Here is a 21,109-nt window from a genome sequence, read left to right on the forward strand (position 1 = left end):
CACACCCAGTAATCCAGCAGAGGGACCCCCGGTAAAACCGCGTGTTGTTGTAGAGAGAGAGCTCTCTCCTCCACTCTCCACTGCCTGCTTGCACCATGTGACCGATCTCATTACTTGCTGCCTTCCCATTAAAGTCTCCCTCTTCCTCTCTTCACTTCTCTCTATGTACAGTACACCCACCAAGCCATATATATAAATCCAAACCTTGCTAATCTTTCACTCTCTCTCTCTCTCTCACTCTGTCTTGTATATATATATATAGTTCTAGATCTTTGAAGCCCTCATCAGAGATCTTGGTTTCAGAAATGGCTCCACTCATGTACTTGAGTTTCAGAAAGGTACTTTTGCTTTCTCTTGTTATTATGTTCCTCTTTTCTACTCTTCTCCTTTCTGCCTGCTCAGAGCCTCAATTTGAGAGCTCGTCAGAGTCTCTTGGTACAAGGAAAATGTTAGAGGTAGAAAAAGTTCAAAACCAGCCTAAGAAAATCAAGCCTACCAATTCCCTTTCCTCCAAAAACCAAACCAAGCTTATCAAGCCCACCTTGTCTTCCTCCAAGAACCAGACCAAGCTGATCAAATCTAGCCTATCCTCTAAAAACCAAACCAAGCTCCTCAAACCCAACCTCTCCTTCAAGAACCAAACCAAGCTTATCAAATCCAGTTCCAATTCCACCAAGACATCCTCATCATCCCCCACCAAGAATATTGAGCTCAAAAAGCTCAATTCCACATCAAAATCCTCAAACTCTGTCAAACCCAATTCAATTTCTAGTAAGAAAATCTCAGATCTAACCAAGCCAAGCACTCCCAAGAACAAAACAACCAAACCCACCACCACCACAAAACAATCCCAAAACCCACCAAAAACAGAGAAGAAACCCACCCAACAAAAACCCAAAAAGCCAATTGAGCCCAGCTGGATTGATCAAGAAGATGACACTGATTTTGTCTCAGATTTCACTGATTTGCCTGGAAAATTCCAGCAAACCTTGATTCCAGATTTAGAGAGAATCTCAACCACTTCAAAGATTTATCTCAACAAAGCCAACAAGCAAATGACAAACCAGTTCAAGCCCATTGTTGGCAACAAATATGCTGCCACAATTGCCTCCATAGTCTCCTGTGCCTTCCTCTTGATCCCTCTGCTCTTAGTCTCTCTCCTCTTCAACCGCATCAAAGCCTATTTCTCTCTCCAGAAGCTCTTGATCTTCATCCAAGTCTACCTCTCCATCTACTTCTCCATCCTCTGCCTCTCCTCCCTCGTCACTGGGCTCGAGCCCCTCAAGTTTTTCTACGCTACTTCGCAGTCCACCTACGTTTGCCTTCAGGTGCTGCAGACGCTCGGCTACGTGCTGTATCTGTTGCTACTTTTGATGTATTTGATCCTGGTTTTCTCAACGGATTCTGGGCTGGGCTCGAAAATGTTGGGCCTGGGCCAGACCTTCGTGGGCTTGTCTGTTGGGCTTCATTACTACATGTCGGTATTTCATAGAGCCGTGCTGAGGCAGCCGCCCAAAACCAACTGGAAGGTGCATGGGATTTACGCCACGTGTTATCTTGTGATTTGCCTGTTTGCTACAGTTGAGAGGAGGAAGAAGGCTTACTTGGAAGAGGGGGGTGAAGAGGGCAAGAAGAGCTAATTTTGTGGAATAAAAATGAGTGGGTTAAAAACCAATCAAATTCTTGGTATACAAAATGAAAAATCACCTCCTATTTTCACCTCTCTTTTAGTTTTTGTTTTTATTTTTTTAGATTTAGGAAGAATTTATTATTTATCCTGCCATAAGCTCTGGTGGCATTTAATACCATTGGCCAAGCAAGTGCAACCATGGTGTTATGTTATGAAATAAATTGTGCAATTGGGACAAACTTGTCATATTGCTTCATTTTTTTTTTTTTAATGTTGTTGCTATTTACATGTAATTCTGCATTTGAAAAGTGGTAGTAGCATTGCCCTAAGTTAAATTCAACTAATTTAGTTATGATGTTATATAATTGTACCGTAATAGTCTAAATTATTGTAAAAAGACGGATTTAAATTTGAGTATAAAAAGACGGATTTGAACTTGAGTATAAAAAGACGGACTCACTATTCTGATCAATTACCATAAGCAAAATTTGTTGGAAGTTTTTTTTTAAAATTCTAATTGATACACATCTCCATGTGTACTTAATTTGGGAACATGTGAATTTTCCATGGGAGGTTTCTTGTCACATCTCCTCAAAAATTGAGGAATGCTCAATGAAGTGTTTCTTTTTGTTTTTTTAGGTCAGGGGACGTGTTTCTTTAACTAAAATGGTATTGAAATTATTCCCATTTTTGACTTTCCCAATACCTGTTAATATACATTTGTTCTGATTCGTAATTTCCCCGATATTTATTAGGCACAATGAATTCCTGCACCGACTGGATTGAGGTAGGTGTCGGTGGCTGCATGGCCTAGTGGACAACCGACATTTTTGCTGCTGTAATTTTATCCTAATATTTTGTCCTGTACATTTATAGGTAATAAGTCTCCGTTGTATCCTCGTCGAGTCAAGGGTGGAGTTGCCTGAAATTCAATTGATGGAGATTTGGAGTATTTGAAAGCTAGCGACTGCCTGCCAACTACTATTTTCCACCACATACCTAAATTCCATTGACATCATGTGGCAAAAGCTCCTGGTCATTTTCACCTTGCACCTTCCTAAGAGCCCTTTTATTTATTTCATTTGTCACATACTTTTTGTTTGTTTGTTTGTTATCATTAGAAGCACAAAATGATATTATTCAAGGCCAAATAGTATAATCGATAATTTAAATTATAAAGGAGAGAGATTTTTCTCACACACATACACAATTATGATGCCGTGAGAATTTGAATATGAGACTTATAATCTGCAAATTAAAGCTCTTTTTCATTGGGCTAAACCCCGTTGACTTTAAATGCATATAATTAAGAGATTGTTTGTTGAGAGCTAGCATCCATTGTTTTTATATTTCCTGTCACTATTTGGGTAACAAGTTTAGAGCATCCACAATCATGCTCTTTATTTTTTCGGTTGAATTTTTGCTAAAAACATGTAAAAGTTATTTTAGGAGCTCTCTATAAAATTTAAACTCCAATTATGCTCTCTAGTTTAGGGAGTCATAAATGCTATAACTATTTTTTAATTGGTCAATCTCTATTAAAAAATAATATAAAAAATAGTTAGCATTAATTAAAAGTTTGAAATCTCTCCTCAAATTTAGGAGCTCCTAGAAATCTCCATATTTTTGGAGATGGATAAGGAACATGGTTGGAGTTGTATTTTTTCAATTTCTCCCTAAAATTTGTCTAAAGATGCAGTTTAGAGAGCTTATTGTGCATACTCTTATATGCTATTTTTGGGAAAAAAAAGGTTTTTAAGATTGTTGACTAGTCTTAAAGGACAAAGGTGGAATATGAAAAGCCCATTCACTGAGGTTTTTAGTTTGGCCCAAATCTTTCTTCAGCCCAGTGCCTGGGTGATAATCATGAGGATAACTCCAAATCTCCATTAGACACAGTTGAATTAATGGAGATTTGGAGTATTTGAAATTTGGTTTTTTGCTGCAATCATTAAACGTAAAGCTTTAGTTGAGGGAGGGACAACTTCGTGGACTCAATCCACATTGTATTTCAAAAATTCAAACTATTTATTTTTTAGATATTTCTTCAAAAATTATTTATGTAAAAAATCACTTGACTTTGAATATTTGACAACTCAATTAATTGTTGTAACTTAAGTGTTTTTTTTAGTACAAGTGATAGTCTAAATTACAGGGGAGAATTCTCACACACACATTCTATAATGTCGTGGTGATTGACGAGACCCATATTCGCATTTTCACTTGGGCTAGATCCCATTGGAAACTTCAGTAAAAGCACCGTGTTTTTTGTTTTTTTGGTCACAACTTGATATCGAAATGGTTTTCAATTTGTCTAATTTTTTTTTCTTTCAAGATTTGTATGAGAGAAGGAAAATTGGATGTTTTAGAGCATAAGAAAAGTTTTATCTTGTGAAGTAATCAATTCTGAATAGGAAGTTAACTTATGCAGACCTAGGTTACTTTGCTGGCCAATTATCTGAATTTTATAAATGCCCGCTCTCGTGAACATAAAGGAGTCTCACACCAAAAATTGTAAAGTTATGCATCACGTGTTCTATCTTTCATCATTATTGCTTTTCCTAAGATGGAGTAATTTAATTCCAATCAAATCGGTCAACACATCTCGATGAGCAGTTCCTTCGTAGAAGACTCTAAATAAAGGACAGGGCGTGTTAAATTATGTTATTCATTTGATGTAACCGTGTTGTTGCTCGGTGTTCTAATGGTAAGACCACCTTCACCTTAGAGCATCTCCAAAGGAGATGTCAAATACCAAACATCAAATTTAAATTTGATGGCTGATGTGACATTTTGACATCTTACAAAGCTCTACACTCCACCCAATATGTCAAATTAAATTATTATTTTATTACATTTTAGTGTTGATTCATTTTTAATTAAAAAGAAAAGAAAAGAAAAAATAATAAAATATTCATTTGACATCTTGCTTTTGGGATGTCAAAAATAACATCTCAACCTCTAGCCTTCATTCCACATCAACTTTGACATATCAGTTGGAGTGATGTGAGATGTCATTTTTAACTGTTAAATGTCTATGTGGCACGTTTGACATATCGGTTGGAGATGCTCTTACAACTAAAATCACCATTGAGAATCTTTGCCTAATCTTTTCCATATACTGACACACCAGTTCTTGGTCTTTGCCAAACCGCAATGAGCTTGAATCTCCTTAAAGAGAGTGAGATATATGTGCTTTAACCTAATTATATATCTAAGCGCTTCTTGGAAGAGAAAATAAGTTTTTTAAAACTTTCTTTTGTAATTTCCCCAACACATTTTGTGTGTGGGTGTGTGTACATATCAAATGGAACATTTTATCGTAAATTAATAGTTGAAAAACTTATTATAGTAAAACATTAAGAAATTTTAAGAAACATATGACAGTTAAATTTGATGGTTTAGATTAGAGCTCGGCGCTGAGACTGATAAATTGAGAAAACTCATAGAATTGAATTGGCCGATTTGATTTAGTGTGATTTTTTGTTTTAAATATGTCTATAAATCGGTTCAATTTCGATTCAAATTCAGTGGTATAATTGAACCGAACCACACCTCACTTTTTTCCAAAAAAACCTACCTTCTCAACGTTGCATCTCCCTATTTGCATTCCTAGATCACAAACCATACACCTTCAACACTATAACATCCCACCGTATCTCTCTCATACTCTACGCCTTATCTTCATGTTTCTCTGTCGATTGGCCTTCTCGTATTCTTCTTCTTCTTCTTCTTCTTCTCTCTCTCTCTCTCTCTCTCTCTCTCTCTCTCTCTCTGTGTGTTAGAATTGGAGAGGAGACTCCTAATTTAATCGAATCTTGCTTGCTCTCCTCTCTGCCTCATTTCTCTGTCGTCACTGCTCGTCCAAACTGAACAAACCGAACCAATTTCCCAATGAATCGACATTCGTAAGTTTTGTGTCGATAAAAAAACAACACATTGTTGAGGTTGGTGGGGTGTGCAATTCCAGAGTTATATAGTGCACTTTTTGCCCACCCTAATACAATCACACTCTCACACATGTTTACTTATTATGAATATGTATTAGAATGGTTCTAATTCTTGCTTCTCATGTGTTTACGTTAACATGGGTCTTGAAATGATTTTGATTCCTTACTTCTCATGCGTATACAAACGCATATGAAATTAAAACTTATGTGAATTTCATGTTAAAATTCATAATTAAATATCCTCAAAATCAGGAATAAGATTAACTAGAGAGTATTTGATCCCATTCTCATTTCTTAATTACCCTTTTTAACTTTCATCATTCATACTTCTTCCATTCTAGATAAGTAAATTCGGGTGTCGTCAATGTTTGAATCCTTAAGAATTAAAAAAAACAATGGCAAAAAGGACAGGCGTGGAAGGAGATGGGACCAGCAGCACACCCCAACAAATAAAATGAAAGCAAAAATCTAATGTACCGTCCCACCTCCACGTTTACTCTGTTACTCTTTCAGTCTTTTGCCTCCACTTCTGTCTTCTTGCCGCACTATTAACACTCGAGCGAAATGTGGTTGCCATCTTCACGCGCTCTTTCTAAAGCCTCTCAACTGGCCCTACCCTCCACAAACAGCGCGTGGTCGAAGCCGATACGTTTTCATTCCATTTCAATTTGGAAGTCAAAATATTTTCGGGTGAATTGGATTTATTAATGGAGTAGAAGTTTGAAACAGTGCAATCAGTCTTCTTCGCTGTCCGAATCAAAACCCCTTTCCAAAACAGCGTCGTTTTCATTTCCCAGCTCCACTCTTCTCCACTCTCTCTCCCTTTCTTCTTCTTCTCTTCGTGTTTCGGCTAGCCTACAGCGGAAGTAGAAAAAGAAGAGCAAAAGCAATCGGCTTTTTCGAAACCCAAAGATCATTTTGGGATTCTTTTTCTTACCCATTTTCTCATTGTAGCTCAGGATCACTACTTCATTTTTAAGGTGTTCACTCATCTCTACCGAACAGGTTTTCTCAGAGGTATCTATTTTCCTCCTCCTCCTTTGTTTTTGCTTCCGTATGTTGTTTTCCTTATGATTGGGGCATTTCTAGAGTTGGGATCTCATTAAACAATTTGAAATTGCCATTTGTTTTTCGTTTTAGATCTATTTGTTTACCAAAAGGCTGTACCTTTGCTGATTGTTTGTGCTGGAATTGTCACTCTGTAACTTGATTCTGAATTTGGACTTCGAAATTCATTACTTTAATAAGGCATAAAGTGGTTTACATTTACTTTTCAAGTACAACAAGCAAAGGCTATATAGGCTTTAGTAGCATGTTAATTATTGGTTTTCAGAGAGGCCTACAGGGCTAAGGGGTTTTAGGTTTAGTAGGATCAAGACTGAGTATATATCAAATATTTAAATGTCAGGTTGGAAACATTGAGAAATGTGACCAGGGTGTTCTCAGAATCAATACTCACTACTCATTGCTAAAGATTGATTGCTTTTGCCATCTCAGATTGTTGTTGGATTTTATTTTATTTTATTTTATATATATATATATATTTTTTTTTGTTGGCTTGGTATTGTGAGTTAATAAGAATAAGGGCGGTGAATGGTTAACAGGATGGATGGAACAGAAGAGTGAGTGGAATGGTTAATGGTACAGTGGAATTCCTTGGAGTTGAAGTGCGATAGTCTTGTGGTTATGCTTTAGGGTTTAGAATTAAATGTGGGGTGGTAAATGGTTTGCAAAAGTTTAACCAAGATGCAAATTTTAATGAACAACAATATGGAGAAAGATAGACTTAGGAATTAGGAATCGAGATACTATTCCAATTGAAATGAGATGAGGAAAAATTGTTTCAGATAGTTTGGTCATGTTTAACGAAGACTTAAAATGCACCAACCTGAACAAGTGAGTTATTTGACTGACATAACCTCTCCTCGCTGCTGCAGTAATTATTTTATGATTTAATATTATGCTTGCTATATGTTTTCCGATCGATGCCAAGCTAACATGTTAATTATGTTCTCTGTTCGTGTAGTTAATTTGATTCAGCTAAGAGATGAAGGGTTGACCTGCCCTGCTTTGTATGATATTAAGTTGTAATCCAAACATGGATAAAGTGTCTTCTGACTGTCCATACCCAGGATGCTTCTTTTGTGTCATGAAGGAAGGGAATCCAAGCAAGCGAAGAGCAAGCATTCTGAAATTCTTTAGAGAGCTTCCTGCACAGGATGACGATGGACAAGTTCTCCCTATCAGTGGCCTTTGGAACACTGCCATGGCACATCCAAATGATCCTGAGTTCATCGAGCTTGGCATCTTTGAATGTATGGCTGCACTAATATGGAAGGGTCTAAAGAATCGTCGCTGGCTTTCTCATGACCAGAATATATACATTCCTTATTATGCAGCCCATATTATTGGGTCATACACCATGAACATGGAAGAATTTGCAGAAAGTGCTGTGCATGCTGGGGTAATCCCTCCTTTAGTTGAACTTTTGAGAGGAAGGTTAACTTGGGTTGAACAGAGAGTTGCAGTTCGAGCTTTAGGGCACTTGGCTACCTATGCCAGCACTTTTCCTGCTGTAGCAAGTCATGGTGAAATACTTGAGCTTTCCATTCAACTAGCAATGAGCTCACTAGAAATCGTTTATTCTCATTTTTACCAGTATGTTGACAGAAGGTTAAGCTATCATTGTGATCTGCTCACCCGCGGTATGGGAGGTGTTGAAATGGAGTCCAGAAAGGCAGAAGAATGGGCAAGTCAGTTACAATGCTGGTCCCTCCAGCTTATTAACTGCTTTGCCTTTAAACCGGAGTTTCTTCCTACCATATGCAAGCCTGAATTCTTAACAAAACTACCTGGCATGTGGGGTGGGCTTGTTAATGAAAACTCACCAGCTGGTATTGGTTTATTAAGAACAGTCTGCCATCATAAGTTGGGTAGAGGACCTGTTGCTAGCTGTCCTGGTATTATCGAATCATTGTGTAATATTGCTCGGTCATCAGATGATTGGCAGTATATGACTATTGATTGTCTTCTTTGGTTGCTTCAAGACCCTAGTACATGTCATAAGGTATCTTCCACATTAGTGGTTCTTCATCTGGTCCTGCATAGTGCATACACTACTGTTTCTTTTAGTTTTCTTATTACATGCACGTCATGATACTGGTATGCCTTTGATGAGCCCTTTTTGTAATGGAAAATCCAACTTCTCTGATTGATATTCCTTAATGTTATCCAGTAATTTAACTGTTTTATTTGTCATATCATATCAAGTGTTTTTTTTTGACTTCACGAATGCTTTGATGCATCATATATATTACCACCCGGTTCGGAGCGGAATTTATGTAGATCTGCATTGTCCTGTTTAAGTTTTTGTAAATCTCATTGGTGGAAGAGATGTCCACTGAGTTTCTCTCCAATTGAGTAATTATGATCATCTTCTTTGAAAAGACTTTGTAAATATTGCCCTATTACATTTTGTATGCACGAGTTCAGAATACTTCACTTCATAAACTAACCTATTATTGTAGCATGTATATCTGGTATGACATCATAATGTATAACATACCTAATGCTACTGGAACCATTATATAGGTGATTGATAAGGCTGTACCTGCACTTGTTGACCTTGCGGAGATTACAACTCTGGGTGATCACAAGAAGCTTGGAGATTCCATTGTTAATGTTCTTGAGGAATGTGTGCAGTCACAAGGGACAGGACGCAACTCTTTCAGTAACAGAACGAAGGAATTGATTGAGGAACTGTTGAATTCCAGACAGAGATTGAAATGGGAAAAGAATATGCCTAAAGAGGATCTCCATATTAAACAGGCAGCAGCTCTAGTGGTCAAGCTCGAAGGAAATTCATTATTTTCATCAGGAAATATATCTGGAGCTGCATCAAAGTACTCAGAAGCGTTGGCATTGTGTCCAATGAGATCCAAAAAGGAGAGAGTTGTTCTTTACAGTAATCGAGCACAGTGTCATCTTCTGTTGCAACAGCCCTTGGCAGCTATTAGTGATGCTACTCGTGCACTTTGTCTTCACAACCCACTGAACCGTCATGCCAAAAGTCTTTGGAGAAGAGCACAGGCTTATGACATGCTTGGGCTTGCAAAAGAGAGTTTGTTAGATGCCATTCTGTTCATAAACGAGTGCTCTCAGTCAAATGATCCTGATCTCTCATTGAGGCAAAATAAAGTTCCTGACTATGCGGAACGATTGGTTAAAAAGCAGATGCGTGCAGCTTGGTTATTTAGAGAGGCAGCTATCAAACATGGGGGTGTCCACTGTGAGGGTGATGCTGGTGACATCTATGGCCGAGAGACCGATGATTCCGAATGGGAGACAGCAAGTGAGAGCGATATAGGAAATGATGGAAGAGATGAAATGGGCAATGATGATGATGATGATGAGGATGATGATGATAGTGAATGGAAGAATGATGATGATAGTAAATGGAAGAATGATGATGAGAGGAAAGAGAAATATGATAAGTCTTCAATGAAAGGTATCATTAAACATATTCAATACTTGGTATAAAACATTTAATCTGTTTTTGTATAGTATTGGTGGAATACAATCATCACGTTGGAGTAAATATTCCACCGCCTAACCCCTTTATTTTATTAGTTCCTTCATTTCCCTGGTCCTGGTAATATATGAGTTGCATTCTTGCTTTATCCCTTCTAGTGCCTAGACCATCTCTTCAATGAAGCTTCCTTTACGCATTCAGTGATTTTTGTGTAGATGGTGTAATTGGCCAGCCAAATTGGTTAGTAAACTATACATGTGTATATCGTATCCAACTCATACCCACATTGATTTTACCACGAAGCCCCCCTTTGAAAATGAAGAAGAAAAATAATTAAGCTGTACTATGCCACACGCCCACACACAAACTTATGTCCACAAGGGGTCAGCATACACACACACATTCTCTCCCTCATTCTACCTCTCTTGCTGATCTTGTGAGGAGATAAAAGCCAGGGCTTAATTCTCTCTCCAATTTCTCCTGTGAATTGTCCCTATCTCTCTCTCTCTCTGTATATATAGCCCCCTTCTATTGAGGGATATGTATATCTCTATCTATCTATACTTTTGGATCTTGTAGTTGTGAGCTTGATATATATTGTTGGCCCATTCTTTGACAGCTTAAGCTTTTGGAGCTACAGGTTGTCTAACAGTAGGAACCTCAATTTTTTCATATTATTTCTGAAGTACAAGTAAATCATGATTTCTCTCTTAGATTAAAGAAAATCGAAGGAGGACAAATTTCTTGTAATCTTGCTTGTAGGTGAATGGGAACTTGCGAGTAGTTCTAGTTGATAATAGTTTGTTCATATCTATGTAATACTGGATAGATATTTGATAAAGTTTAGTCTTTGAGATTATGTCATGATAGAATATTATGTATAAATAGTTGTAAACTTATCAGAATTTGTATTTCCATATCCATTAATTGGTCAAACTTAAACCTGTTACTTAAAATTTTACGCTGTGAAAGAGTTCACCTTGGAGTCATAAAGTTCAGTCAATTCCTGATGGTATTGAGTTGTTTTCAACTTTCCATTGTTAGCTGATCTTGACTCCCTATTGTGACTGTCATATACTCTTTTGTCAACCTTTTATATTTTCCTTCTTAAGCTTTAGTTAACATGTGCAAAACCATCTTGTATTTTAATGCGGCATATTGGATCTTTGAATGTCTAAACATTTTACATGGAAACCTTGACTTGTTACAGACCTAAAGCATGGATACAATGTGCAGCTTGCGGAAGATGAGCCATGAATTTGGATGTGGTGATCACCAATCAAACGTGCGCACAATGCAGCGACAGCAACAGAATGGAAACTTGGACGAAGCTTTGATTGAAGTGATTTCATTTTCAGGATCACCTAGCCTTACAGAGGTTTCAACCGCAATTTTCATCATCTGTCTTGAAAGAATGCCGAAAAAGGAAACATATTCTGGTCAATTTGTGTCAAATATTTAAGGTTGTTATGTGCTTATTTTAAATGTTACTCTCAATTTTTTTTTTGGGTGTAAAATTTCAAGTGTAGAAATGATAAGGTTTTAAAGTCTAGAGAGAGTTGAGTTTAGAAAGTGTGGAGCTTTGAGTGATTTAAGAGGGTTGTGTATATAAAACTTCAGGGGTTTTTGTTTTGACTTTTGAACTACCATCCATCAGCATTTGAATGGCAATTGTGATTTTCTTCTGCTACCTCTTTATCCTACACCATTTTGAGTTAATCAAATGTTCAAAACCTTATTTTTTTTGGGTGTATTTTCATGTTGGTCTCCATATGCATCTATTCCAGGGAAAATATTACGAGTGATACGTTGGAGCTTTGCAACAAGAAGCACAGAAACAACTTTGTGTGAGGTATTACAGAGACTTATTGGTGTCATCTGCATTATGGAAGTGGGAGTCTGAACTTTCAACTCTAGGAACGAGGAAACATTTGAACAAGCAGATCATAGGCCTCAGAAAGAAAAATACTCAACAATCTTCTTCTTCTAGTGTTCCGAGACTTCTGCAACCCGAGGGATAGACCCTTTATTACTCATCAACAGACCAATAAGGGCATCCTTGTTGAGTTTTAGCTTCTCACTCAAACTCATCATCATAAAAATACATTTCCTTAGCTTTTATTTTTAGGTTTTTTAACTGTGAAAAAAGTTTTTGGGGTTGCCAATTTCTTTTGTCAGTCATTTTAACTATTTTTTTTTTGGTCGAACATTTTAAGTAATTTATACAAGGATAAAGTTGTAATTAAGAATTTTATTAATAAATAATTCAGAAAATTATTAATATGAATAATTAAAAAAATCAATTAAAAAACATTTTGAAATTAGATGAAGTAGTCCCTTCACTAATCACACCATCTCGTTTTTTCACTCGATAGAGTAAAATAGGAAGATTAATTATTGGATAGTGGCCTTTTTACTGGTTTTATGTGTACAAAAGTAATTTTAGTACATGTATACGTGGGTTAGGTCAGTTGGTCAGGACAGTAAATCCGCCCCTTGTACTAAAGTTAGAACCCTCAATTTCTATATATTAAATACTTTAAAGTAATTTAGATTCTCGATTATATTAAAAAAGAAGAGTAATTCTAGAACATCCACACACACACACAAAACCAAAACAAAAAGTACCAATATAGTTATAGTAGTAGAATTCCTTGTCCTAGTGGTACTTGAAATCTTGACTTACTTCTCCCCCAAGCAAGTTGACGCGTTAAAAGGCACCAATTCTCACCTCCTTTAATTCGTCTCTGTCTATAAATTCATCCCACCAATAACCCAATCACCCAGCACGTTAATTAGTATTTTCTCAATATTCTTTCCATTGTTTTGATCAGATCAGACCTATCGGGTTTTGAAGAGCCTCTTCCTGTTGTTCAAAGATGAGTTCAAGTACCGCGTCCACAGTAGCATACCCGGAACCTTCTTATTACAAGTGGGCTACACCACCAAAGCCTGTGTACTTGTGGGCTTCAAAAAAACAACCTGCTCGTTGTCCCAAAACAGCAGCCTCAAATCCTCCTCCCCCTCCACCTCATCGACCTACCAACACCAAGACGAAGGATGGCGGATTCTGGAAGCGTTGGTTTGCTGGCTTCTGTTGCTGCTGCTGTTTTTAAACCCCATCGTTCACTCCAATATCATATACATCCGTCGTTCTTTCTTTTTTGTTTGTTTTCGGATTTAGGGTTTGGGATGATGCTCATTAGATGCTACTACTTGTCAAACTTTTTTATCGTTAGTGTGATTGTTCTTTATTTCACGAAAAATAGTTACTGAAGTACTTAACCTAGTTGTCAGCACCTTGCACTCATAGTACTCGATTCTTCTAATGCATATATGTCTACTGCTTGAATTTTGACTTCATGGTTATATGGGGTTTGGATGAGAAATTTGAAAGTACGTACCAAGAAAATTTAGAGTTATAGAATTTGTAAAATTTCTTATTTGACTAACCTCCTAAGAATGATGAAATTGGAAGGTATCCTCCACACACTATTAACGAACATGAGACTCACAATTGATTAAAAAAAATATGTGTATCTTTAGAATTCTAAGTTCTAGTGAAAGTTCAGTAATAATTAGGTACTAGACGTTGAAAATTACGGTTAAATTTTCAGAATAACTGGGAATGCAATGATTTTTTTTTTGTTGTTGTTCAAACAATATTAATGTTGATGTGCATGATAATGTTTGAGTAAGTATACTGGGGGTTTGTCATGGCAGTTCCTCCACTGTTTCGGATCTTTGGTGCAATGCTCAATTGTTATCACTGTACTATACCAAATTGGAGCTTTTACAACTTTGATATTTACGGCACGCTTTTTGTGTGCCGTTAATAATTGATATTTACAGCATATAAGCATGCTTTCATATGCCTTAATAAAAAGGTACTTTCTATGTTTTTCAACGGCGTGATTGGATATATGCCATAAATCTAGAACTTTCTTTTTATATATTAAGGCGTGCATTGAGTACGCTCTAATTTTTAATAACGGGGAACGCATTATTAACAATTTTTTTGGTTTGTTCAAAATATTAATGTTGATGTGCATGATAATGTTTGAGTAAGTATATTGGAGGTTTGTCATCGCAGCTCCCCCACTGTTTCGCATCCTTGGTGCAATGTTCAATTGTTATCAATGTCTTTATTTATTTTTTAAGGTTTGGCTGCTAGAACACCCACCATAGTTTAGAGGTTGCCATGAAAGTCGCGATAATTTTAACATGACGTTGTAAGTACACAACTCGAATTGATCAATATGAAGTTGGTACGTATATGTTAGGGTTGATCTATACAGTACTTGACTAATAAGGATAATAAACTTGCCGAGCTAGTGTTAAACACAAATAATCCGGTTTAGATGCACAAAGCTTGTTAATATGTACTTTTTTTATGTGGTTCAAATATGACTAGTAGCACCTGGTGATATGCATTCGCGCTAAAGTATTTTCTGTGAGAGTTCAAGTTGAGAGGCCAATCCATTATAACATGAGTGAATTTGATTATAAAATTCTGGGGGTGGTGTCACGGAATTTCTCATACATCACCATCTCTTTTTATACCTATAAATATAATTCAGATGTAGTCAGAAAAGAAAGGGAATTTGGGGGTTGTGGCCCTTGATTGGTTACACATCGAAGCCCATTGAACAAAGCGGCAGTCCTTTGCCTTCTTGTAATCGTCCTATTATTTTTTCTTCCCTGCGTACGTACGCGATGTTGCCGCCCGGTAAAAGCAACCAAAAATATTACTGGCCTTCTGAGTTCTAAGTAGCAAACCACTCCGATTCTCAGCTGCTTTATTTAATTTCTCTCTATATAAATTCATCATCTGCCATCTTCTCAATTAAATAGTATTGACCTGTTCATTCCCTTCTGTTAGTACAAAATTCGTATTGGCATTTCCCAGACTTTAGTATAGGGTGAAAATTAGTTTGTGAGGAATTGTTATTAAACGCTTTGTCACTACTCTTTCAACCCCACACTTCTGAGGCATGACCTGACCATATGAGAAACTTAACAACAGGTAAATCATGACATAATCATGCATTCATTATAGGATTCCTAGTTGGAATTATTTTCACTCAAGTATTTTTATGCTAATTCTATTTTTAATAGGATTATATTTTATCTCTTGAGATTACTTTCCTAGTTGGACTCTATTTTGATTTAGATCAAAATATTATGTTTTCATTATCTTGGACTTGGAAAGGATGTTTTAATTAATATCCTATTTGGTTTCGTGTTTACATCTTGATATATATTGTTTAATTGGATAAACAATTGATTGTAGTGCAATGGAGAATATGACGAAATCATATAGGATTCTAAGACTATCAGATTGAATGCATGGCAAGATATTGTGTTGTGATTGTGGGCCTTCACGTGGATTGTGGAGAATAAGTTTTGTATAAATCTTTGTGTGCATCTCTTTAGTTTCCTGGCGTTTTCATATAGTTGGTTTGAGCATATAAAATTCCAAGAAAGCTGCTGTGCATATATTTGAGATAAATCATCAAGTGTTCCATGTTTACTTGGTGATTTATCAAACACTTTAATCATTCATATTGCATTCATTTGCATTGATCGGTGACTCATACGGTTGAGGGCACCAAGACCATGGTGGCGGTTTTCCTCCGGCGAGCTTGAAGCAATCGTGACTAGTATTGCATTCAATATAAGGAGTGTCGAAGATCATCCCGTGACAGAAGTTGAGTTACGAAGAAGTCGGTAAACATTATCTAGAATGTGTCTAGGATAAGTGTGTGAGCACTTCTTGTAATTATCGTTCTATAGTGGATTTGTGTTGGACTGAGGAGTCCCGTGGATTTTCCTCAGAGGTGGGGTTTTACCACGTAAAATAATTCTCTGCGTGTTCTTTTACTTTAAGCTCTGCACATCCTAGGATTGATAACTCATATCAATCCTGCTTTAAAAGTTAATTGTTGTTTATTGCAAAATATTCAAATTAGTCTGTTTAACCTTCTCTAGGCATATATAGATATCCTACAGGTATTTTCAATTGGCATCAGAGCAGGTTGCTGGACATACTTAGCAAGATCTAACATATCTTAGGATGGATCGTGCCGCGGGTTCTGTTGCACATCCACCGTATTTCGATGGCAACAACTATGGTGCTTGGAAGGCTAAAATGAAGTCGTTTCTTTGGTCCTTAGATGAACGTGTATGGTACACAGTGGTTCATGGATTTTCTGAACCCATAAAGAAGATCGGAAAAGGAGATGAAGAAACCACTGTTCTCAAATCTAGAGAGGAGTGGACCACAGCAGAAGTCACACACAGTACTAATAATCAAAAGGGGTTAAATGCTATATTTACTGCTGTATCTTCTGATCAATTTGAATACATATCTAGTTGTGATACTTCTAAGGAAGCTTGGGATATTTTGCAGGTCACTCATGAAGGAACAGATACTGTCAAGGGTGCCAAGCTTCAAATGCACACTCTACAATTCGAGACAATTCTGATGGATGAGAATGAAACCTTTTCTGAATTTTATGCCAAACTTTGCGTTATTGTCAATGCATGTTCAAATTTAGGTGAAAAAATTCCAGAAGATAGGGTGGTGAAAAAGATTTTACGGTCCTTGCCTCCACGTTTTTCACCAAAGATCACAGCCATTGAAGAGATTCGTGACCTGAACACTCTGAAAGTTCGTGAACTTATAGGGTCGCTTCAAACCTATGAGATGAAGCATCTAGCTCCTAAGAAAAATAAAAGCGTTGCTCTTAAAGTAGTTGATAATGAAGATGGTGAACACCAATCTGAAGAATTCAATGGGGAGGAATTTGCTTATCTTTCACGACAATTCAAGAAGTTTTTCAAATATCAAAATTCGAGAAGTCATGATTCAAAAAATCACTCAGGTATAAATTCAAAAATTAAGCATGGTGATTACACTGATGGTAATTTAAAATCTCGCAGGTTTACTGAGAAGAAGACCACTAAAGACAGAGTCAAGTGCTATGAATGCGAAGGATATGGACATATTTCCACTGAATGTGCTAACACACAAAAGAAGCAAAATGGCAAAGCCAAAGCACTGAATGTAACCTGAGGACAGCGTGATTCTTAATCGTAAAGTGAAGAAAATACCATTGCATTAATCACCACTGTTAGTTTGGATAAGGCACAACAAAACAATGGGAATGATGAAGAACCAAATATTGGTTATGTGCTGGAAAAATATGATGATCTTCTAGCCGCTTCTCAGAAACTGAATCAACACAACAAAGAGCTTGCCAAAAAGGTTGCTGTTGGAGCTTGAAAAGTAGGATTGCCAGGACATTACAATCCTCTGCTGCTGAACCTAAAACAATTGGTGAAGGTATGTACGAAAAATTGGAATTCTTACAGAAAAAATTCTTTGATCAAAGTAAATTAATTGATTCTTTGACCTCTAACAACCAAGCCCTTGACATTGAGCTTAAAAGTTCAAGGGAAAGGATTATTGCTTTGACAATTGGTGCAGAAAAGGTTGACAAAATGATTAGCATGGGTCGAAGAGATGGAGACAAACGTGGCTTAGGTTTTGATTCACTCAACAAGTCTTCTGCTGTATCTGTTACAAAGTTTGTCAAACCATCACTTTCTATTGGTATTCCATCTCTTCAAACAACTTGGAGATTTACACCCACGTGTCATTATTGTGGAGCTCGTGGACACATTCGACCAAAATGCAAACTGTTTCAACAGATTTTAGTAAGTCACAAGTCCACCAAAGAGGGACAGGTAAGAATTCGAAACAAGATTGCATATCTTGTACAAGAGGTAAGTAGGCTGTCAAAACTCTCTCATTCCCTATCTTTACCAGTTCAAATCTAGTGTGGAGAAGAAAGGATAATCAAAATTGCTTGCGGGCAATTTCAAGTGATACACATCAAACTAATCCTCCTGAAATATTAGATGTGAAATGTTTTGTTGCTCTTACTGCTCTTTCTGACTCTAAATCTAAATCTTGGTATTTTGATAGTGGATGTTCGAGACACATGACTGGTGAAAAATCATATTTTTCAGAAATCTTTACAGAATGCGTGAGTGGAATGGTCACTTTTGGAGATGGAAGAAAATCCAAGATTTTGGGCAAAAGAAAGATTATGGCAACTGGTACACCTAGCTTGGACAATGTTTTATTAATTGAAAATCTTCAAGCAAATCTCATCAGTGTAAGTCAACTTTGTGATGAAATAGGTGAGGTAAGTTTTACTAAAACCCAATGTATTGTTAATGATAAAGATGGATCAAATGTGATGATTGGAAACAGATCACCTGACAATTGTTATTGTTTTTCCACTAATGAAGTTTCTCAACTGTGTTTTAGGACAAGTAAAGATCATCTTGATTTATGGCATCAACGTTTGGGACACATGAACTATCAAGACTTAATTAAATTGTCAAATTGTGAATCTGTAAGAGGATTGCCTAATCTTTCAGGTAAGCGTGAGGGTGTTTGTGAAGGTTGCCAACTAGGGAAGCAAACCAAAAGCCCTCACAAAGCTACAAACTCAATCTCCACCTCTAAAACTTTGGAATTGATGCATATGGATTTGGTTGGTCCAATTCAAGTTGCTAGCTTAGGAGGAAAGAAATACATTCTTGTCTTAGTAGATGATTTCTCACGTTTTACTTGGGTCATTTTTTTGCATGATAAGACAGAAGCCTTTAATTCCTTCTATGTTTTGTACAAGCTAATCATGAATGAAAAATATGACACTAATTCTTGTATCATGAGACTTAGGACAGACCATGGGATGGAATTTGAAAATCGAGCTTTCTCTAATTTCTGTTCCGAACAAGGAATAAAACATGAATTCTCTGCTCCAATCACTCCCCAACAGAATGGGGTAGCTGAAAGGAAAAATAGAGTCCTCCTTGACATGGCTCGTGTCTTGTTAAAAAGTGCCAAATTGGCGGATCATTTTTGGGCTGAAGCCATCAGTACTGCATGTTATACATCTAACCGTGTGTTTTTCAGGCCACATACCAAGAGCACTCCATATGAAATCTGGAAAGGGAAGAAACCAAATGTCAAGCACTTAAGGACTTTTGGTAGTAAATGCTACATTTACAAAGACAGGGAGTATCTTGGAAAATTTGATGCAAGAAGTGATGTTGGAATATTTCTTGGTTATTCTATGAATAGTCAAGCATATAGGGTGTTTAATAGTTGCACTAAAAATAATAATGGAATCAGCTAATGTAGTTGTAAATGACACTTCTATATTGCAGGTTGAACCTAGGAGTGAAGATACTGATCTGGAAACTCACGAATCTGCAGATGGTACTGAAGCTGAATTCGAGGATTGTAACCAGCCTATCAATCCTGTGATACGCAGACCTGGCGCAAAACAAGTTCAGAAAGATCACTCACCCTCAGATGTTATTGGGAATGTTAATGATAAATTGAGAACTCGACAGCAAGTTTGTAATGAGGTAACCAATTTATGTTATGTATCCTTTATTGAACCTAAGAGTGTGACAGATGCTCTTGCAGATGACGACTGGATTCTGGCTATGCAAGATGAATTAAATCAATTCGAAAGAAATGATGTGTGGTATCTTGTTCCTCGTCCCAAAGACTCAAATGTAATTGGTACCAAGTGGATCTTTCGAAATAAGACAGATGAGAAAGGACAAATTATGCGCAACAAAGCTAGATTTGTTGCCCAAGGTTATTCTCAAATTGAAGGTTTGGATTTTGATGAGACTTTAGCTCCGGTTGCACGTTTAGAATCTGTTCGTTTGTTGCTATCCATTGCATGTTATCTTCGTTTCAAGCTTTATCAGATGGATGTCAAGAGTGCGTTCCTAAATGGAGTTTTACAAGAGGAAGTCTATGTGGAACAACCTGCAGGTTTTCAAGATCCTATCCATCCCAATCATGTATATCATCTGAAAAAGGCTCTCTATGGACTCAAACAAGCCCCGAGAGCATGGTATGATAGATTATCCACACATCTTCTTCAAAAAGGCTACACACGTGGTAGCATTGATAAGACCCTCTTTGTCAAAAGAACCAAACAAGATTTAATGGTTGCTCAAGTATATGTGGATGATATTGTTTTTGGATCTACTTCGGACATCCTTGTCAAAGAATTTCATGCGGTAATGCAAACCAAATTTGAAATGAGCATGTTTGGTGAACTCAATTTTTTTCTTGGTTTGCAGGTCCAACAATTCAATGGAGGCATGTTCATCTCTCAAACAAAGTATGCCAAAAATTTGGTGTCCAAATTTGGTCTAGAATCTGCCAAGCCCATTCGAAATCCTATGAGCACAAGCACCAAACTTTCCAAGGATTTCCATGGCAAAAGTGTAGAAAAATTATATAGAAGCATGATTGGCAGCTTGTTATATTTGACTGCCAGTAGACCAGACATCTCCTTCAGTGTTGGACTTTGTGCTCGCTTCCAATCCGATCCCAAAGAATCACATCTACTTGCTGTGAAAAGAATTCTCCGCTATGTGAGTGGTACCACAAACTTTGGTGTATACTACTCATTTGACTCAAATGTTGAACTTGCAGGCTATTCAGATGCGGATTGGGCTGGGAGCATTGATGATAGAAAAAGCACAACTGGTGGATGCTTTTACATAGGCAACAACCTTGTCTCCTGGTTTAGCAAGAAGCAAAATTGTGTGTCTCTCTCCACGGCCGAGGCCGAGTACATCGCTGCTGGGAGTTGCTGCACACTGTTGTTATGGATGAAACAAATGCTAATGACTATGGCATTCGACAAGGTAAAATGGTCACGTTTTGTGATAACATGAGTGCAATTAATATCTCTAAAAATCCGGTTCAACACTCTCGCACAAAACACATTGATATTCATCACCATTTTATTCGTGAATTAGTGGAAGAGAATGTGCTCTCACTTGAATTTGTTTCTACTGAAAAACAATTAGCTAATATTTTCACAAAACCTCTAGAGAATCTACGGTTTGAAACCCTTAGACAATCATTAGGTATTTGTGCTC

At 37.0% G+C, this 21,109-nt stretch overlaps 2 protein-coding genes across 5 annotated transcripts; both read left to right on the forward strand.

Moving 5' to 3' along the window:
* Positions 1-1,869, forward strand: LOC148920924 (uncharacterized). The gene has a single exon (XM_089054068.1). The coding sequence runs from the start codon at positions 306-308 to the stop codon at positions 1,638-1,640; it is 1,335 nt and encodes a 444-aa protein (XP_088910194.1). The 5' UTR covers positions 1-305; the 3' UTR covers positions 1,641-1,869.
* A 4,393-nt stretch (positions 1,870-6,262) lies between these two features.
* Positions 6,263-11,801, forward strand: LOC148920925 (uncharacterized). 4 transcript variants are annotated; one of them, XM_089050788.1, is made up of 4 exons: positions 6,263-6,597; positions 7,607-8,647; positions 9,172-10,087; positions 11,322-11,801. In XM_089050788.1, exons 2-4 carry the CDS (start codon positions 7,655-7,657, stop codon positions 11,366-11,368), a joined length of 1,956 nt encoding a protein of 651 aa, XP_088906914.1. In that variant the 5' UTR covers positions 6,263-6,597; positions 7,607-7,654; the 3' UTR covers positions 11,369-11,801. The 4 variants fall into 4 exon arrangements, with proteins under 4 accessions (XP_088906914.1, XP_088906919.1, XP_088906921.1 ...); XM_089050793.1 differs by having other exon boundaries at positions 6,269-6,597; positions 11,348-11,801; XM_089050795.1 differs by having other exon boundaries at positions 6,422-6,597; positions 7,713-8,647.
* Positions 11,802-21,109: the final 9,308 nt, after the last annotated feature.

The sequence above is a fragment of the Prunus mume genome, linkage group LG1 (assembly GCF_029339155.1).
Source record: "Prunus mume cultivar Tortuosa linkage group LG1, ASM2933915v1, whole genome shotgun sequence".
NCBI classification, from domain to species: domain Eukaryota; kingdom Viridiplantae; phylum Streptophyta; class Magnoliopsida; order Rosales; family Rosaceae; genus Prunus; species Prunus mume.